This window comes from Plecotus auritus (assembly GCF_963455305.1).
Source record: "Plecotus auritus genome assembly, chromosome: 11".
Classification (NCBI taxonomy): domain Eukaryota; kingdom Metazoa; phylum Chordata; class Mammalia; order Chiroptera; family Vespertilionidae; genus Plecotus; species Plecotus auritus.
In genome coordinates this window covers 36,385,532-36,407,160 of record NC_137777.1, presented here as the reverse complement: position 1 = coordinate 36,407,160, position 21,629 = coordinate 36,385,532, and the positions used below count along the sequence as shown (strand labels likewise).

The window sequence follows — 21,629 nt, the reverse complement described above, 5'->3', positions numbered from 1 at the left end:
TCAAATAGGTCAGATCTCAAATACTGTCTCTGAACCACCCAACACACACACACATGCACACTCACACCCCACAGCTGACCTCAGTCATAGACAGTGTGTGTGAGCCGAGACACAGCCACAAGAAACAGTACAAGTAATCTCTCCCATCCCAGGCCTGGGAGAATCCTGACACTTCCCAGTGGCAATATGTATTTCCACTCTGTGGGGGCAGAGTGGGTCTGATCAGGAAGAGCAGTGACAGGGACAGTATTGCTGAGAGCCAAGGAATATTGGGCAGCTGAGGGGGAAAGGGTGGGTGTCAGGGGACAAGCAAGAGAGAAGCATGGCCCTGTCAGATTAGAATGGACAGAAATGATATTCTTGGTTCTCAGGATCTAGGGGTGAAGCTGAACTCAACCTCATGTCGTTGTGGTGATGCAGTCACTGAAACTTAGCAGAGAAATGATGGCGAGAGCAGCCATCCCAGTCCCTTCCCCAGTCCGGTCTACTAGACATGCCTGCATGCTGTAGTTTACATACTGGTTGACAGTTCAGATACAGGGTAGGCGAGAGGAGAGCCCAGGACTTGAAGGGGCACTGTTGGAACTACCGAGTAAAGTTGCCTTTGCCTTTGCAACTTTCAGGAGTTAGAAGGGTTCCTTGACTATTTAATGCATCTCTTTAAATAGTTTAAAGCAAGGAGGCCCTGTCCATGAAAGGAGAAGGCAAGTGAGTCATGGGAAGTCATACTTCAGGAGCTTTATAGTCTGAACCAGAAATGACTGCTATTGATTCAGCTCCTGCACGTTCCTCTGTGAAGCCTCCATTTACTTAGTCATTCATTTATACGCCATTTTTTAAAAGTATTTACGTGTCAAGCACGGTGCTAAGAGCTGGTAAAACAGATAAATATAAGACACGTCAGTAGGCATTCAGGAATAATTAGTTGACCAAAATGAATCAATATATGATTGCTCATCCCTGTCTATTACAAATAAACATTTGTAATAAATTAAGGCAGCAGCCTCCTCACAATCATTTACAAAGTGTCGTTGAAAATAAAGTAGATATCATCTTTTAATAGTGAGAGATTGGAGGGAGGAAGATCAAAAAAAGGTTCATGAGAAGAGGATTGATTAAGGTGAGTCTTAAATGTATCTAGAAGCTTTCCAGGTGAATAAAGACAGAAAATCTCTGGGTTATGGGGAGACTATATTTCAGAATTACCTGAGTGTAGGAGTAGATGAAGGTGAGGAAAAGGAGAAGAGGAAGTCTTAGAGGGTGGTAGAGACTAGGTGATGAGAAAGGCAGAGTGTGAGAGGAGAGTCCAGGATTGGGGTCAAACAGACCTGATTCGAACCCCATCGCTACCGACTAACAATGGGGTTCACCTAACGGTGTGAACCTGGCAATCCCCTTCCAGATTTCATTTCTTCATCCACCACAATGAAAAGCACACTTATCTCGTAGGGTTGGGGTAAGGATTTGTAACCATGTGGGTGAAATTCTGGATACCTAGAAAGTACTTAGTATTTGACTGTGATCATATAATTTAAATGCCATGCAGAGGAATTTGTGTTTTATTTTGATTGCTCCACGGAGCCAGTCAGGATTTAATCAGTGAAGTGAGATGATTGGCATTCACGTTCTGGTTGGATGGGAAGAATAGAATTGATTTGATTTGGGCAAGTTGCTAAATCTTAGTTTACTCACCTGTAAAATGGAGACGGTAATAGAACTTATCTCCTCATTTTATTATGAAGATTAAATGAGATTATACCAGCATTTGGCACTGTGCCTATGCCAATAGTAACCTGTCAATATATGTTAGGTATTTTTATTCTCTTTATAGGAGTGAGGTTGACATTAAAGAGACAAGCCAGCTGGGAAGTCTTCATTAGGGTCTGATTGGGAAGCAAGGGAAAACCAGGTCTTATAGGATGGGCTGGAGCTATTTATGAATGAAAATTGACAGGCCTGGGATTCTTGAATGTAGAAAAATCTCTTGCTGTTGACATTCTTTCCATTATCACATGGTTTGTCCTCTACAGAATGAACACTGTGGTAAAATGATTTTTGTAAAATATGCATTTTATAATAAAGGCATACATTTCCAAAAGAGTCAGGTCCACATTCCCTGATTGTCCCTGTGAGCAAACCATCACAATGGAGTGTCACAGCTTAAAGGAAGAGGTTACTTGGAGTTCGTCAAAATTGGAACAAGTACTGGAGACCACAGCTGGATTTAACAAATCCACAGCAGTCCAGCAGGAGCTGTGACTTCCAGTCTGCACCAGATCTTCCCCCCTTTAGCCTGCACACAAATTTAAATATATTAAAGGGATTATTAACATCATTAAACAGTTTAACAAACATTAGCCGAGGCAATGCGAACCATCTGGATAGAGTGAGGATCAACGGCTCCGGCTCCACTCTCATAGAAACACAGTGGAAATCATCTCTGGTTCTCCAAAAGAAAAGGACACATAACTAAAGCTGGCTCCCTTGCAAACAAATGGCAATAACTCGTACTGGAGTTCTTTTGCTGGCAGAAACTAACTTTCAAGAACACTTAAAGTGGCCAGACATGGAAGATTTGGCTGCCTTCATCCAAATGTTCACAGAATCCAGGAAAAACCTATCACAACCCTCATGTTCAGGAAGCCCCCCGCTCCCCGCCCCGTTCAGAATTGTAAGAATGTGTGCAATTTTCGGTGACCTGCTATTCTTGTACTTAACAGCAATTCCCACCAAGGCTTTATCTTCTATGCTTATGAGCAATCCTACATGTGCCATTTAAGGCCGCTGTATTTTACTCTCATTTACATTGAAGAGCTACAAATCATCATACATCATCTTTCGTTATTTGCAAGCCTCTGTTGAGTTTCTCCTCAATTTTCTGAAAATTTCAATGTGTTTTTTCAGCCTCACAATTATTAGTTTTCTGAGTTTCTCATTACATTTTTCAGGTTAAACTCTCTCCTCATAGCAGAACAAAGAACTAAAATGATAAGCCTAGATTATAGAGTATTGCTCAGTAATGTGTAAGTATCAACCCCTTGGTTCCTGAGACTTTGTAGTTAGCCTAATCTGATACGTGAGGAATGGTGTGATAGGCATCCTCTAAGCTGCTCCTCTAAGGTGATCCTTGACTCCTTATAGTTATACCCTTGTATGTTTCCTTCTCCTTAAATGTGGGCTGGACTTAGTCATTTGCTTCTAACAAATAGAATAAGCAGAAATTAATGGGATGTCACTTTCAAGATTCAGTTATGAAAAGACTATGTCTTTCATCTTGGATCACTGACTCTGATGAAGCCAGCTCCTGTGTCCTGAGGCTGCCCTGTTGAGAGGCCCGTGTGGCTAGCAACTAAGGCCTGTGACAGCCCTGCCACACTGAACCTTCAAATGAGACCACACCCTAACCAATACTTGAGTCAGAGGCACCCTGACCCTTGCCCACCTTCTTGACACACAGATATTATGAGGTAATCAATGTTTATTGTTTTAAGCCTCTCAGTTTGGGGGTAATTTATTACACAACAATGATAATGAACACAAAAGGCTAAGATCCTGGAAACAATGTTATGTGTGGAAATCCTGCCTGCACCATGTTTTAATTTAATAATGGCCACAGGCTAGTTAATTAACTTTTGTAAGCTTCAACTTTCTAATCTACAAAAATGCTATAATAATAATAATCATAATAACACTTTCTTTAGAAAGATGGTTATTTGGGCATTAATAGAGATATAAAGTGCTTGACAGTCTATCTGGCTCATAGTAAGGGCTCAATAAAGTTTTTATTGTTACTATTATCTTCAATGCTTATCATTTTTAAATATTGAGTTTTGACTAGGGTCTGTCCTTTAGTGTCTTCCCTTTGACTCTCCCTGGTAGATCTCACACTCCAGGACTTTACTTCCCACCTATGTATGCATGTACTTCCCACCAAACATCTACATCTCTTACAAACTCAAGGTGTATATTTATTGTTCCCTGTCTTATAACTCTACCAGGCTGTCCCACCCACAAGTATCTCAACTCAGAAATTCAAAGTTCCATCTCCATCTTTCCTCTCCATCACAGATTAGCTGTTGCTTCTGTATTCTCTTGGGAGGAGTTATGATCTAAGAACCTTGTATGATAGCTGTGTATGAATAGCTGAGAATGTGCTAAACTTCTAAAACAAACATTTCATGCATACATCAAAATATTCATCATAATGTTGTGTTAAAAATTAGGAACTATCTAAGCTCTCTTCAATAAATCAACTAAATTGTGCTCACAAATAATAATAATTAATATTTATTCAATTCTGGCTATGTGGTAGACTCACTTCTTTTTTTTGATTTATGTTTTTAACTTTATTATTTTCTGCTTGTTTTTTTTAATTTCTTTATTGATTAAGGCATTACATATGTGTCCTTATCTCCCCATTGCTCCCCCCCCCCCCCCACTGATGCCCTCAGCCCCCTGTTGTCTGTGTCCATTGGTTAGGCTTATATGCATGCATATAAAAGCAATACAGGGATGGAAAAAAGTAGTTTACAGTTGTGAGTACTGTAAACCTACTTTTGCCCACCCCTGTATAGAGATTATGTCACTTGAATCAGTACAACCACCCTGTCTATAGTCATTCAGTGGAATATATGCAGTGCATTTTAGAAGATGCTATAGGTATATATTTACTGGTATAGAAAGATCCTCATGAAATACTATACAATGAGAAAAGAAAATTATGAAAGATACATAATAGAACACTATTAAAATACATCTGTGCATAGATGTGAGCATATATAATAGTTTTTCATTTCAGGCACTTTGCATAGTTTCAACATGCACAAATGTTCAGTTCCCACAATTTAGTTAAATAACAGCAGTTCCCAAACAACACAGTTCAAATTTTAGTTGATACAGTATGTTACTGTGAAAAATAAAGTACAAGTTTCATTATTAGCTCTTCAATCCAGAAACCACTATGCAAATAACAGATACACATCGTGTTCACTGGCCAGCCGTATTTCTTTCAAAGCGTGTCTGTGATGGGTCACTACACATTGGTTACTCAGTACACGCAAGTGTGTCATTCTGTAGCATCCTTGTCTCCTACTGATAAACCCATATGGAAAATTGGATACTTGAGAGAGGGAATTCACCAAGAAAGATCTGCAAGGAAACAAAAAGTGATGAAGCTGGAAGTGAGATTTGGATCTAATGCAAGTAGTTATAGAAGGAATAGCTGACCCTGGGAATGGTGAGCAGGCCACCATGCTAGAGACTGGAAATGTCCAGCAGAGGAGTTCAGTGAAGGGAACTGAAAATAAATGAGGACAGTGGTTGTGATGAAAAGGATGACCTCCCAGGAGACGTGACCATGCAAATAACTTACTTCACATTAAAGGAGCTCTCAGGTATTTCACAACATGGAAAGCGCAAAGGATAAAATGTTGGAAGCTGATCTAAGCTTAAAAAATGAATGTGACGGTTCACCAAGGCATAGGAAAGCTGTTCACTCCATGTAGTAAGTTACATGACAGAAGGAAGAAGGCAACCACTGTTCAAACTATTCTTGATAAGTTTTTATATTTTAAAAATGTTATTCTCAGTGTTTCTAATGTTTTAAATTACAATATACTAAATAAATATCAGTTTGTGTTTTTATCCCCCTATACATGTATAAGCGACATCAAGAGAGATTTTAATGTTTTGACCAAAACTTTTAAAGATTACAGAATAATCATATTTTTCCTTATTGATTAAACTCATTTTCACAGTTTCATCTTGCACAGTTTTACGGTCCTACACCATTGTGCAAAACATGGACTGCTTGTATATATTAGTAAAAAAACAAAACAAAACAAAAAAAAAACAGTCCTTAGTACTTACATTAAGATGTTAATATTACTTTGGGGTGGTTGAATTATAGGTGACTTTTTGATTACATCCATTTTACAATGTCTCTACAATGAATATAGATTTTAAAAACCTAATCTAGCTAGGTAATTATCTCTTTGGTTAACATACATTTTTGAGCCCTACTAATGAAAGGAATTTGGTGAGTACTGGCCATTTAAGGAAGAAAAAGATATGGTAATTTCCAACAAGACGGTCATGGAGCAGTGCAAACATTTGCCACATTGCACAGATTTTTACGCTGCATGTCAGGTTTAACAGAGATATGAACAAAAGGCAGGAGAATCCCCAAGAGAAAGCCCGTCTCCTCCTAGAGATTAGGGAGAGAGCCTCAGGCTTTATACACTCCAGTGTTTCAGCACCCCCCCCCCCCCCCGCCCCAACCAAGGAAAAATGGATACTAGTTGGCCACACCCGTTTATACTGGAAATTGCTGAAACCTGTAGCCCTCTTTCTAGAGAACCAATTTTCGTTCTAGACCTCACCCACGAAAAAGGCAAAGCTAATAAGGTGATGGGAAAATACCCTGACTGATTTGCCTGAAATTATTCAGATACTTGCTTTATCTGCTTCCTTCTGTTATTGAAGCTTGACCCGAGGGCTCTCACCTGGTTTGGTCTTTGTCTTTGTTCCTCACACTGCTTTTTACAAAATGACAAACGCATGTAATCAAAAGCAGCAGCGACAAGGGGCACCGACGCAGGAAGCCTTGCTCTGGGCCCAGGGCTGTGGCTGACGCAGACAACTCCGGTGCCACGGGTCTGCCTTGTTGTTGCTGTCTGTGCTTTGCCTTCAGTTTTGAGAGTTTTAAAATTAAAGCTTAACGAGTGGATGGTGGCTTAAAATTTAATTACCTCCCCAATCACAGTGCAGTTGTGAGACCCCCTTCTTATAAAGCTGACAACGCTGAGCAGGAATACTTCATAACGTAAATATAGAGATTTCAGAAACAAAAATTCTGAATACTATATGAAAGGCTTGTGCCATTGGGCTTTCCCCTGATGCCCTAGTGTCTTCAATTAGTTCTTGTTTGTTGAAATGGTTTTTATCTTTGATCTTGTGATCTCATCTAGAACACTCCTTCCTCCCTGGTGCCTTTGTCGGCAAACTGCGGCTCGAGAGCCACATGCGGCTCTTCTTCCCCTTGAGTGTGGCTCTTCCACAAAGTACTACGGCCTGGGCGAGTCTATTTTGAAGAAGTGGCATTAGAAGAAGTTTAAGTTTAAAAAATTTGGCTCTCAAAAGAAATTTCAATCATTGTACTGTTGATATTTGGCTCTGTTGACTAATGAGTTTGCCGACCACTGACCTAGTGCATTGCGATCTGGTGGTTAGTGAGAAACTTCACTGGTGTCTTGGCAAGCCCGGCCTTCCCTTCCCTCTGCTTCTCTGACTTTGGCTCCTCCGGCCTTTCTTCAGAGGCAGCCCAGTGTATGTAGACAGCTTTTCCCAAAGTGCCATGATGAGCAGATGGGCTTACCCTGGTCAGGAGGCCATTGTGAGTGTGGCATCAACATTGAATCATCTTGTGAGGAAGTTAACCCTTTGCAGTTTGCTTTAAACCTTTTTAAGTCAAGGACTTGAGTCTCCACTCCCTAATCATCTTCCATTTAAACCAAGAACAGGCCTTGGGCTTGGAGCTTTCAGCACACTAGAATGTCTAGCTAGAATTTAATAAAAAATGTTTTGTGTTTTCTCTCTTTTTCTGAATGATGGTGATTTATTTATCTAAAGTAAATGAGTCAGTTTAAAGAAAGAAACTAAGAAAACAGTCTGAGCAGTGTTTAATAGATATGTCTTAAAAATGTGCCAATGTGCCAATCTGTCTTCGAAGGACGAAAGTTGAGAAATATCAGTAATTTGGGAAAATCTTGGCTAGGAGTCAAGAGGCCCAAGTTTATATTTTGGGTCTTTTTCATTTTAGGGTGCTTGCAAATCATCAGCACATCTATATCTCAATTGTCCTCATCTATTAATTTTCAGGTTAGATTTTATGTGATGCACAATAACAGCTGTCATTTAATAGAGCCTTTCTTTTGAACTTGAATGTTCCTAAATATGTTATATACACCATTGGATCCTCACAACCATCCCTTGAGGTAGGAGGAATTACTAGGCATACTTTGCAGAAAATGGAGCCATGACACAGAGATCTAAGATGCCTGAAGAGAACACAGGGAGTAGGTGGAAACCAGGAATCAACCCCAGATAGACTCCGGCTCTTGCGCTCTTAAACCACCAAGATTACCATCCTGAGTTCTCAGGAAGCATTGCAACATTCCTTTTAAATTCAGAGTCTAAATATGTTCACCCACTTCCCCCAGATGACCTTCCAGCCACACAATTTTATTCTGTGGCAATAGCTTAAATCTGGACCTTGTGGGTCAAGCAGTGCAGCCAAGTAGCCTGGGGGAAAATATCTCCATCTGCCAGCTGCAAAATGGAAAAATGAACCTCAGCTTCATTAGTTTCCAGATTTACAGAGAATTTTCAATGTGGGAAACTTTTTGATGTGTGGAAATAGGAACAGAACAGCGGAGCCACGTGATGGCTCATAAAGCTTCTGCATGTGCCACCGCTGCTCATGGTTCATTGGCTAAAGGAGGTCACATGCCTCAGCCTGGCCTCAGTCAGTGTCCATGAATAATGCTCCTAGAGAGGACCAGTGGATTTTTTAAAAATATATTTTTATTGATTTCAGAGAGGAAGGGAGAGGGAGAGAGAGATAGAAACGTCAATGATAAGAGAGAATCATTGATCGGCTGTCTCCTGCAAGCCCCCTACTGGGGATGGAGCCTACAACCGCAGGAATGTGCCCTTGACCAGAATTGAACCTGGGATCCTTCAGTCTGTAGGCCGACACTATCCATTGAGCCAGACTGTCCAGGGCGACTTTTTGAACATTACTACAATTTACCACAGCCCTTAAGTTATTTCCTTAAAAAGTTATCCTCATAATCCTTGTTTTCAGGGCTTTACTGAGGTTTTGGTAGGATAAGTTTGTCTGAGCCGTTGGAGGAAAATACTGCTGGTTCTAGCCTCTAAGAACTTGGGTGCCATAAATTTTTTATTACACTTTACTGTCACTTTGTGACAAATAATGCATCTGTCTGAGTTGGTGATATTGAAGACTAAAATGTTCTGAGTCTCAGATGTCCTCATCTTTTCTTTTGCTTCACATGCCTAATTTGGGACCCTGTATTATACTTCCATCAACCAGGGGTGATTAAAAAAGCAAACATTGCACTAGACTAAGATTCCATTTCAGAAGTTTCTAGAGGTACCTCTTAGAATCTGGAGATGGGGAAAGGGATTCATGGGTTGTAGAATTTGAAACCCTTTAGCTACCACACTCTGGCTGGTATCAAGTGGCTCGTTTTGTTTCCAGAGATTTAATGTTGTTTCCAAAAATTAGCTCTCACATGGCTCATTCAGGTAACCAGTGTTGAATATGGAAATTAGATTTTTGTTCATACAAGTTTATTACATTATAGTTTATGAATCACAGTGGCTATGTGCCAGACTCCCTTTCAAGCTAAGCAGCCTCTTTGCTGTGTTATTCCAGCTGAGTCTTTTATTTGAAGTGTTTCTTCATCTTGGCTCATTTAGCCACAAACAGAAGTTGCCCTGTGGGAGATAACATCTTATGTTTATTTACTTTATAGGATTATCACCTCTGGGCTCATTGCAAGTGCAAAAGCTATCAGGAAAGAGAAAATTTGATTTCAGGAAGAACGGGCTCCCTTAACCCTGACACATGCCTGACTATCGTTGGATAGTGTGTTGCAGAGAAATCAAGTCATTGGATTGGCAGTCAGACCTGGTTCCTGATCTTGTTTTGCTGCTTTGCAGGTTATTTTATTTCTCTGATTCTGTTTCCTTATTTAGGAGACACATAATGAATCTCCCAAAACTCTTTCAGGTTTAGGACCCTGTTGTGCAGAAGTCATATGGATTGTTCTAGCAAATCATTAAAGATGAGATTTTTGTTTAGAAAATATGAAAATAAAAATTTATTTCTTCGATACATAGTAATGGTGTGGAAATTGCCAATAACACTTAAGTTTAAACCTAATGCTTAATTCTGTTAAGTCATTAAAGTGACTTCCAATCACGATGTGGTGAAGTCCACCAGCCCCATGGACACACCACATTTTCAAGTGGGAAAGGAAGCTAAGGATCATGCGACATTGCGGAAAGAAAGCTTCCATTATGAGAGAGAGAAACCATAACAAAGAAACCAGGCGGAGTAGGAGACTTGGGGGAAACAGGTAATTCAGAGACAGGAAAAACAACCCCAAAGAACTATGCTTAACCCTCGTAGCGAAGAAATCGCCTTCATAAAACAAGAATGGACTGCCATTTGTGTAAATTATAATCAGGTGGCACAGAAGAACTCTTGGAAATTAGAAATTTAAGGGTAGAAATAAAGTAATCTGTGAAAGGGATAAAATCAAGAAAGTGTCTTATTAAATGGAGCAAAGGAAAAATGGATGGAAAATAGGAAAGGAGCTATATGAAAAGTACAGGACCATATATTTGACCGCATTTAGAGAGATTTTAGTACTGAAAGAGTTTGGTAAGAATTAGTGATGGATACACACAAAAAACAGGGCAAACACAAAAGCAAAGCCACTGAGCATGACCTGTAATATTATGCTGTAAATACTAAAAACTGATCTCACAAATCAAGTGGGGGGATGCTTGTACGATGGAGTAGCATAAGCAAACACACCATAAGAATTATATTTAAAATATGTAAAAGGTGCCTGGCTGGCATGGCTCAGTGGTTGAGAATTGACCTATGAACCAGGAGGTCATGGTTTGGTTCCAAGTCAGGGCATAATGCCCGGGTTGTGGGCTTGATGCCAAATACCAAATGGGGTTGTGCAGGAAATAGCCAATGATTCTCTCTGATCGATGTTTCTAGCTCTCACCCCCTCTCCCTTCCTCTCTGAAATCAATAAACATATATTTTAAAAATAAAATAAAATATGTGAAAGGTGATCTGGTATAGAATTCTAGACCTCACAAACCTTAGTGATTTCTGTATGGTGCTCTTTCTTCTATATCCCATATTCTAATATTAGTGATGATGGACTTCCTGAAATCACTCCTTTTATGCAGTGACTTAAAATCACCAGCTAAAGTTAGAAACCAATATTTGGGAAAGAATGGTATTTTCCCTTATTAAAGCCTTCTAATTCATAACAAGATCAAAACATTGCCTTTCTCAGTGCCATGTACTGTGTTACCAGTGTAGAGATACTATTACTTATGCTATGTTAATAGTTTACCCCAATTAAAATATGATTATGAATGATTATATTATGAAACAAATGTGACATACAGTGTTCAGGCTACTTAGCTTCCCACCTCAGCAAACCAAGTACCCTTTAATTCTTTTCCTATGGTTCTGGTAAGCTGTGTTTGCTTATTTTAGTGCTGTCCTTTAAAATTTGGAACTGTCTTTTGTATTGGCTCAGGTTGATGAAATGGCATTTGGTAAGTTGACTATGCATTTATATATTGTTGGCATTGATCTCTACATTGTCATTTCCAAGGCTTTCCAGGCTAGTTCTCTGCTATAATTTGGTTTCCACAATTCTGTGAGTTCTGATCTTTGATTAAACATTCAAAATCAAATGATTTAATCCAATGTAAAAAATGATGAGTTAATGGAATTGATATCTCTTCCATGGAGTCCAATCAAATCCTGACGGTAAAATAAATTAGCAACTGATCATTTCAGAAATTACAAATTCAGTTGCATGGTTTTCTATTTTAATTAAGGAGTTGAAATAACTTTCAATTATGAGTTAATTTCTCTCTTTTAGAATTGTCTGGGCCGTTTAAACACTCCTGACTGGCCTTCTCCTAAGACCCAGTGCTCTCCGAGTCAGTTTTGTAGCTTGCAGTGTGTTCAGAGAATACGAAGCCTGGAAAATTGTAGTTTCTTTCAAAGTAAGAAGGTAATGCTGGTGCCCCATTTCTTGACCAGCAGATCACAGCTGGTAGCCCTAAAGTCTAAAATAGGGAAATAAAGGAAATATGAAATCAAATGAAAACATATCTTAAAAATTGGTGCTCTAATGAAAACTTTCAGGAAAAAGAGGTCAGAAGAGAACCGTTACTGAATCTGTATTTTACATGACCATATATGACGATATGGAGAATATAATAGTACTAAGCAGAATAGCAGCTAACATTCTGAGTGCTTACTATGTGCAAGTCATTGCCTTCAGTTCTTTGCAGTCATCTGATTAATTCTCACATGAGGAAAGTGCACTAGTATATCTGTTTTACAGATGAGGAACCCAGGGCACAGATAGGTTAAATTAATTGGCCCAAATCGCCAAGCCAGTGGTAGTTGGCACAGCCTGGAATTTGAGTCATGCCTTGTGGCAAAACTAATCAGAAGGCTTTGCCATAAAGCTTGTGAGGATGGATAAGGATTTGAACTCTGCACTATTAACCCAGGGTCAAGTTCATAAAGAAATGTGCTCCAGTAGTTTAGTCATTGTTTGTGAAGTCTGCTGGAGACTCAATTAAATGTTAAATGATAGCTTTTTAAAGATATGCTTTGACATTATTTCCATGGTGCCAATGTAGGCATCTCTCAGTTAAAAAAACAAAAAACACACAAACAAACACAAAAAATGAAAGAAAGAAAGCTCAATCATAGACTTCTCTGAGTAACATGGATGTGGTTTGGCTTCTTATCCACAGAAGTATTTACAAATCACTCATTGGATCAAGGCATTAGTATAAACTGGCTAATGGAATTGAGTTTACAAGACACATTCTACAGACAAAGCTTTGTTCGGATCACACAATTGCAGAGATGAACTGACATCTAAAGATTGAACTGCAATATGGCTTGCAAAGTTGTGTTCTAGGGTGTGAGGATATATTTAGTCATGTCCATATGGGTTTTGCTCTAATTCTATGCCAATAATAGAAAATTTGTGACCATTCAGTATTGTTTGCTTTTACATTGCCATTATGTTTAATGCTTTGATCGAAAGTGCTTGAACAGTGCATATCTTTGCTCCTGGGAAATTAAATCAAGTTTTAAGCCAGTTGCCATCCTGATAAAACCAAAACATTTCAAGACTAAAGGCCTTATTTTTGACCCGCAGGGTTAACAGATCTTTCTAGAGTGGTACAAAAGTTGCCGAAGAACAGAGTGAAAACATCAAGAGACTGGAAAGTGGCATTTTCATCCAGGGATTTTTTGTTTGTTTGTTCTTGTGAGGCAGAGGCTGTGAACACCACACACCAATCACACAGCAGCAGTGGATTTGCAAGGTTCCAGGACTGGGGGGAATAATGAAGGTTAAGTGCAGGGAACAAGAGAGATTACTTATGATAATGAATTACGTAATTTTTCTAGACAGAGTTGGATTAACATTCATCCTGAAAAGAGATTACAGTAAGTCTGATTCTTGCAGTAAACAAGTATTAAGCAGATCATTTATGTTCAACATGTGAATTGAGAGTCCTAAAGAATATATGACTTATCCTATACAAGGGGGGGGGGTGGGCGGGGAGAGACAATTAACCTGTTCCCTAACTGTACACATGAGATGCCCCGGGGTTTTGTGAGGGAGTAGAGACCATGCACCCTGTACTACAAGGCTTCTTCCTTCAAGTGGACCCTTGAAGAGATCGGGGACATCAGTGTCACAGTCTGGCAGCTGCACCCCCTGTGTGAAGAGCACCCCTCTGCTCCCTCCCATGGATGTCACAGAAACCAACTCTGCCTGCCTCATTAGCATGTCCCCTAGCCCCGATGGAAGTAATGGGGCATCCTGGTGACACCTTGTGTCCATACTTGTACAGTTATACAGTCAGATCCCCAGCGTCTGCTCTTCATTTTCACGGTGTGGGTGGGGTGGCTCTGCTTGTCCGTATGGTAAATCCCAGGCGGTTTCTCCACTCACCGCCGTAAGACTGTTGCGCTCATTTTTAGAACCAGCCTTTGATTCATTTGTAGAGTGTATTTTTTGCCATCCTCTACTTTTTAGAAGACAGTGCCTTCTGTATGTGGCTTTCATTTTAGCACTAAAATAGCATTTTCTTGAAATTTCAAAAACAACAATGCACTAAGAAGGGCATATCACTTCTGTGGGATTGTTTCCCAAAATGTTACAGCCTCAATCTAATCACGCGAAACCATCAAACAGCCCAAATTGAAGTACATTCCACAAAATAAATGAAAAGTACTCTTCAAAGACGCTATGTTCATGCCGGGCAAATTAGAAGATACCAGCATCTCACCACCCAGAAGTAACAGCCATTACTATAGTAAAATATACTAGGCATTTCTCTTTGCATTTATATTCACATAATTTTTTAAGGAAAATAGAAATATGGTATGGGTCTGTGGTTATTTAACCACTTATTCATTTAAAAGAATATTGTGACCAAGTTGCTCTGAAAAGTAAATATGGATGGGCTCTGTGTCACACAGCACCCCCTGTTGTTTCTGTCTATGGTAAGGACCCAGGGAAGACAATCTTGACTCATCGCTTCTCCCCACCCCTCCTCACTGATGGAGCCCATGGAAACCATCAGCTCAGTCCACCAGGGTCCTTGGATTTGAAGTGGCTCCATGAAAGCCTTAATTTTTACTAGTATTTTCAGGTTTTTGCCTTCTCACATAAAGTTATTGCATCCATATGTATCTGGGCACTTATCTTCACTTAGCCAATAATTCTAAGGATGGGGAGGTGCTTCCCTGTCATCTGAGCAACTATATCAAAGGTAGAGATGTGCAGGGAGGGTTGACCAATGAAACCACTCAGGCAGAGAATGGGCGGGCAAAACCACTGAGGTACAATTGCCTACAAGGTATGAATAACCAGGAAAACTAATCCTGTGCTGTGTACTAGCTACTTTCAAATAATCTAGCCCGAACGGTAAACCTCTTAAGGTATAGAGTATGATTCTCATTTTCAGATGAAACTGAAGGTCTACATAGTTAGAGAACTGGACTTAAAATTTCCCAGTAAGCGTCAGATGTGCAGAAATGGTACTTTCTTTCTCTATAACTAAATTCAAATTTCTCATGAGCCCCTATATCTGCTGATGGCAGAAAACTGAATATTTTCAGTGAAAAGTTGCTCAATCACTTCTAGTTTAAAACCTGGTCTCTTTTTTCATAGATATTAAATGAGATTTAGGATTCTCCCTTCCCCTTCCTTTCTGTTGATCTGGTGAATCCTGTTGTGCAGATGTTCAGGTTAGGTGTCTTTGTTGTCCCAGAGTGCCTCCTGGCTTTCCACGTGGTCCTCCACTTTTGCATCCATGACTGCATTGCCCCCAGTTGGCTGTAACTCTTTTCTGGTTTCCCAGCAAAGTAATGCATGTAGTTCTCTGCTTCCTTGGCCCCAACTGGGATCTCACTGAGGGTGCTGGCAGCCCAGTGTACCAGGCCCTCCACCCACTCCTCCTCTTTCAGGATCTTTCACCCATAGCCTTGCAAAGATGTCCCCTCTTCCCAGTGTCCTGAAGAGCATGTTAATTCGCAGTTGTAAAGAGTTGTGGGAACATTTTAGGTATCCTCATGCTCACATTGGAACCAAGGAAGAGTGGAGAAACACAGTTCTAAGAAGCACTGTGAGGCAAATTCCATTTTCCAAATAAGTGGCTTCCAAAGTAATTCAAGGAAAAGGGAAGCAGACTAACATCAAAAGTCCCTTGCTCAACAACAGTTTATTCAAAAGGTCACTATTATAACCAAATACTGCCATTCACATCAGCTGTGTAGTTTCTGAAATCTTGACTGCACACACACAAAAATCTTCACTAATCAGGAATATTATTTTAAAACTTACTGACCACTATCACAGACATTAGGTGTCCTGATACAAATAGATTACATCTTTGAGAAACTTTCCATCAGCACATACTTCTATTTTTTCTGAACTGTTGTACATGTGTAAAGGTTGCTCACCACTTACTTAGGAGGTTGTTACAATAACCTGGACTCCTAGTCTAGAATGCTCACAGGAGAAAATGGAAAAGAAGGAATTATGTTTACAAGTACAGAATATAGATTGCTGTTGAAAGTGCTGGGCTTTAAGGCTAGCAGTCAGCAGCTGTGCGTCGCAGCAGGGTGCCTAGGACCAAACCAGAGAGGGTCGGACCTGCATTGCCACCATGTGCCCACCATCCAGATATCATGGCTGACATGTGTACACATAAGGAACTGTTTGACATTGAAACGGGGACTCAGAACTGTTGGACATGGAAATTGGGACTCAAACATTTTTTGTTATTATGTTTATTTCTAGTCTGCAGAGGCAAGATTTTTTAAAGGAAAGAAATGGGGGAAAAAATAGATACAGAGGCAAAGAAGCATTGAACAGACTGTCAAACTACAGCGGGAAGGCAGGGGAGGTTGGGGGGGGGTGCTGTAAGACATCAACCGAAGGACTTGTACGCATGCATATAAGCATAACCAATGGATACAAGACACTGGGGGGTGGGGGCAGGTAAAGGCATGTATTGGGGGGAAGGGGAGGCCGGGGGGAGGTCAATGGGGGAAAAAAAAAAAGGAGACATATGTACTACTATTTGTAATACTTCAAACAATTAAAAAAAATAAAACTTGAAAAGAAAAAGAAAGTGCTGGGCTTTAAATGCCAATGGGAACAATGTATGATAGGTTACTAGCCACAGTTTTTACATATGTATTAAAGAAACAGGTAGCATAAAGACAAACAACAAACTTCAAATGTTATTAGAAACCAACCATTTTGTGTTGATTCACTCTTTTCAATTTTAGGTGCTTCTTTTTAACCAAAAAAAAGAGGAGTTTTAGATGTTTATTCTAATTTATGTACACATTTTATGTTCTTAGATTATTCTCCACTATTTGCTTCTATATAAACCTAGACCATATTTGACACTTCAGTTAAACTTCAAGATGGGTCCCACAACTTGTATGGAAGAAATTGCGAGCAGTGATGCAATGGTTTCTGCACAGAACTTGGGTTTAATAATTGAGAACCTTTGTAAGCTCTCATTTGTATACTTTCTGAGATGTGTCCTTACAGTCTCTTAAAGAGTAAAGAGGATATATGAGAGAGTATATATTGTTTTGGTGGCATTAAAAGGGGGTATGGACCATGTCATTTGTTTTTTGTTTGTTTTTTGTTTTTGTTACACATCATTGCTTCCGGATCTACCCATTTCAAGCTTCAGAACTTGATATTTCCCCAAAACATTAGGTATCCTATCCCCTCAACTCAGCAGTGGAGAGTGGGTATTTCATTTTCAAAGTCTCAGAGCATGGGAGAGATAATCGCAGTATTTGTAGTGTGCCAAGTGCAAGCGGGACTTTCTGGATCGTTATGGTGATAGCTTTCTCCCCTAAATAATTTTGTTATGAATATACTGATGAAGACAGATTTCTGTTATCTGTCTTCAATGGGTCATAAGTTGAACTAGCACTATATTTTTTCCGGAAAATATGCAAAGTTGTGACATGGTGTTTAATAGTTTCAAGCTATTCCTGCCAAAATAAACACAGCTGTAAGGAATGATGACCCTCTCATCTTTGTAACAATAAAATGGCCTCCTAATGTGTTTCCCTGACCCTGGACATTAAGTTACTAACCCCCTGGATCTCTGAGCTCCATCCTTTCCCCCAGTGGAAACCCCATGCAGAATATAGCTTTTGACTGAACAAAAGAACATAGAGGATGAAATTAGTTGCATTACATTAGGATATGAGAAAAAGCCTTCGAAAATCTTTGTCCCAATGCAACATTCCCACAATATTAAACAAGACAGAGTAAAAGTAGGCCAAGGGAGAGAGTTAATATAGTGAAAGGAAATTTTGTGAACCAGTTCACCTGCTAATTTTGAAAGGGTCATTATTGACAGCCTGTATGCTGTGGCAGTTGCCAGCTTGGGGATTCTGCTCTACAATCATATGTGCAAGTTCTTCTTAATAAATCTTAGGATATAAACATAGCTACTACAGTATTTCCTTGGTACACTTTTATATGTCTCCAAAAAAACAAGTCTCCATTGCTAGAGGTTGCATTCCAGAAAACAATGAGGAAAGGGGTGAAGACTAAGATTCATTTCTATGCAATGTTTCCTGTCTTCCTATTTCTAAGTATATGTACTTTAAATAGCAGCATACATTTTTTACATTTTTATAGAGAGAAATTGTCTTCTAAAAACAGAAAACCTAGTTCTGTGATTTCTATCATACTCTGTATTTTTATTTATTTATTTATTTATTTAGTATAGTTTCCCCACAAAAGACCTGATGTTTGTTTTTTCTAAGTTTAATTCTACCATCTTGGATTGTGGGAAGATAAGAGGTTCTGATAGGGTTAATCTAGCGACATAAAAGTCCATGTTGCATATGATCATAATCTTGATCTTTGATTAGATCTGAGCTAGTAATATCTTGTGATTAATCAAAATGGGTTGCACTTCATGTAGTATGTCACTTCACAGATGGAACAGAGAATCCGTGTTTTCTTAAATATCTGTTTTAATCTCTTTTAGGATAAAATGCCTTTGAATGTTTTTATTTTTACTTTAAATCAGATTGAGTTCCCCAACTAAATGACTAGAAAGAAATTTTGAATTCCAGTTTTACTAGAATTATAAGTCAAGTATTTCAATGTTTCATTGAACATACTTCATGTTTTAAAAAGTCCTCTTATAAAATTTAAATATTTCCATTCACTGTAGTTTAAATAAAAATGTTCATAAAAGAATATAACAGAATATACTTTGTGGGAATGATATTCAGATTTTTATTGCTCTTCACAGCATAAAACATTTTTCAAGATTATTAATTGCACCTTTTGTAATTACCTAATTCTAGTGTAATCGAGATCTGATAACAAAGAGCTTTACTTTGATTACTAAAATACCTGACATCTACCACCCAGACTCAGCAAGAGTTCTCGGAACCAGATGTGGATTATATGTACCTGTTTCAGCCAGCCATTTGGGCCTTACACACACAATTTCTTGAAAAAGTTGCTCACGAAAAGCTCTGAATTGAACAGTCTGCCCCAGAGCCACACATACTAGAGGCTCAATAAGTATATTTCTATGATTATATAGCAATCATTAAATTAAAAAATGGAAAGAAGCTGTCCAACTCATTCACTCCACTTCTAGATTGCATTGATAACATACATGTATTAAAATAAGAATGATTTAATTTAACTTCCTTTTTTTTTTTTCTTACAGGAGACCTGGTGAGCCTCCATTGCTAAAAGGCTGGCTTCCTTACTTTGGACTGGCCCTGAAATTACAAAAAGATCCCATAGGTTTCATGAGAACTCTTCAAAATCAACATGGTGACACCTTCACTCTTCTCCTTGGAGGTAAACAGCACTTCATATATCATAAATTCTCCCCTGTTCTTTAATGTCCTTATATTTTTCTCTAGGCAAATTATGTACAGTATTGTTTAATTTATAGAGCTAATACAGAAGGAAACTATGTTCTTGAGTATAGTAATCCTCACATTAAAAAACAAATTATAGAACACTCTTGAGGGTACCTAGGGAACCCCACTAGCCTGCCATCACCTGTCATTATAGTTTGGTTTGGCTTGGTTTTAAGAATGGCTTTTAAAAAGCTACAATGTATATGCATAGCCTACGGACACAGCAATAGGGTAGTGAAGACCTGGGTGGGTGGGTAGGGGCTGGGAGGGGGGGGATAGTTGGGGGGTTGGGCAATACCTGTAATACTATCAACAATAAAAATATATTTTTTAAAAAGCTACAATATATTAATGGACTTTATTTTATAGATCAGTTTTAGGTTTACAGGAAATTGATCAGATAGTACTGAGAGTTTTCATAGCCCTTTTTTCCCCCGATCATAGTTTCCCCTATTATTAACATATTTTTTTACAATATAATTCCACTTTATTTTTTAAAATATCAAACTTTTTCTTTAAAAAAAAATCTTTATTGTTGAAAGTATTACATATGTCCCCTTTTTCCCCCATTGACCCTTATAGCCCGCCCCCACCCCCATCCCAATATTATTAACATTTTATATCAGCATTTCTTACAGCTGATGAGTCAGTGTTGATACATTATTAACATCCCTGGTTTACATTAGGGTTCATTCTTCGTGATGTACAAGTTCTTTGAGTTTTGACAAATGCATAATGTCATGTATCCACCATTACAGTATCACACAGAATAATTTTCACTGCCTTAAAATTCCCCCATATTCCACTTATTCATTCCTCTTCCCCTCCCTGACCCCCTAGCAACCACTGATCTAGAATGTATTTTTAACGTGAAAAGGTTCATTATCCTTCTACTTTAGTAAAGTATTTACAAAACAAGAGACAAAAAAACACAGCAAGGTTACTACATACCCCAACCTCATAGGGCTAAGAGAAGCTAGAATATTCTTAGTTAATCCTCCTTTAAGGCCCCTGCAGTCCAGATGCATCGCGATCTATTGCTGCATAACAAACTCCCCACAGGTTTAATGCCGTACAGCAACCTTGCTGGAGTCACTTGTGTGTTTGAGTCGTGGTTGCTTGATTGGCGCTAGATGGTCCATGCTGGCTTTATTTACGTGCCTGCCTGGACCTCTTTGTCCACATGCTGTTTCATCCTCAAGCAGACATCCTTACTACATGTCAGCTAGTGTTTCAAGAGGGTACGAGGAAATGTTGCAAGGCCTCTTGCTGTTGCAAAACCTCACTTCCACCACATTCCATCAGTCAGATCAAGTCACAGGTCAGCCCAGATTCATAAGTAGGGAATTAGACTCCACCTCTCTCTCGGCTGTCACATTGCAATGGAGCACATGTAGAGAGTTAGCAGGAATTTATTGTGGCCATCTTTGCACAGTCTTCCACATCAGCTTATCACCTGGGCTAGCCATTCCGTTTGTGGACTTCTGTCTGTCCTGTCTATGCTTCAGAAGGCTGAGCTCTCCACACTCCTTTGCCCTCTGACTTCTGGTTGGGTGTGCTAGTGAGAAGGCAGGTGTGTTCCAGCTCCCTATCTCTCACGGGGCTCTGGTACACAGTTCACTCTTCTTCCTAAGGAAATGGAACACATCAGGTATGACCTCACTCAGATCTCCACATGCCTACTAAACGTACCATGTCTCTCAGTTGTGCTTAACACCTTTTCTCCAGTTTCAAAGAATGTTCAAGACAACCCAGGCCCTTGTCTTCGTGACCCTTACTTCCTGCTTTCTCTGGGCTGGCATTTTATTATTTATTCCTCTCATAGATGTGTCTTCATTTTTTCTCTCTTGGGTCCTTATCCTTAGCTTATAACCATGCTTAATTAAGCTTCTCCTGTGTTCTCTGTCTAGTTACTTTTCATTTCTTTTTTTTTTTTTTTTTAGCATCCAGATTTTTCAAGAATTACCTATATTGTATGCTCTGTTTAGGTCCTTTCTTCTTACTGTAATTACTTAGCTGAGTATCAGAAGCAACCTTTTGTACATAGAGCAACTTCACTTCATCGCGACCATTTTAATGTAATTGGGAGGAAAAATGGTCCAACTGGATGAAATTGTCAGCATGGTTGAGTTCTCACACAAGCGAGCAGGCAGTATCCATTTCATCACAACTGCCTCCTTTACCCAGCAGCTGGTGAGTCTCTTCCACAAGCAATTGTATGCACTCTGATTTCAGAAAAATTGAAGTGGAAAAAAATTATGCGTCTTAGAAAAAGAGAAATTATAATATATAAACA

At 39.2% G+C, this 21,629-nt stretch overlaps 1 protein-coding gene across 2 annotated transcripts in view; it reads left to right on the top strand.

Annotated features, from left to right (window-relative positions):
* CYP7B1 (cytochrome P450 family 7 subfamily B member 1) overlaps nucleotides 1-21,629 on the top strand; it is a 437,344-nt gene that overhangs the window by 385,105 nt on the left and 30,610 nt on the right. For both annotated transcript variants that reach the window (XM_080647030.1, XM_080647029.1), the window contains exon 2: nucleotides 19,132-19,268. In XM_080647030.1, coding sequence (XP_080503156.1) covers nucleotides 19,132-19,268 — 137 coding nt within the window. The remainder of the gene's footprint in view (nucleotides 1-19,131; nucleotides 19,269-21,629) is intronic.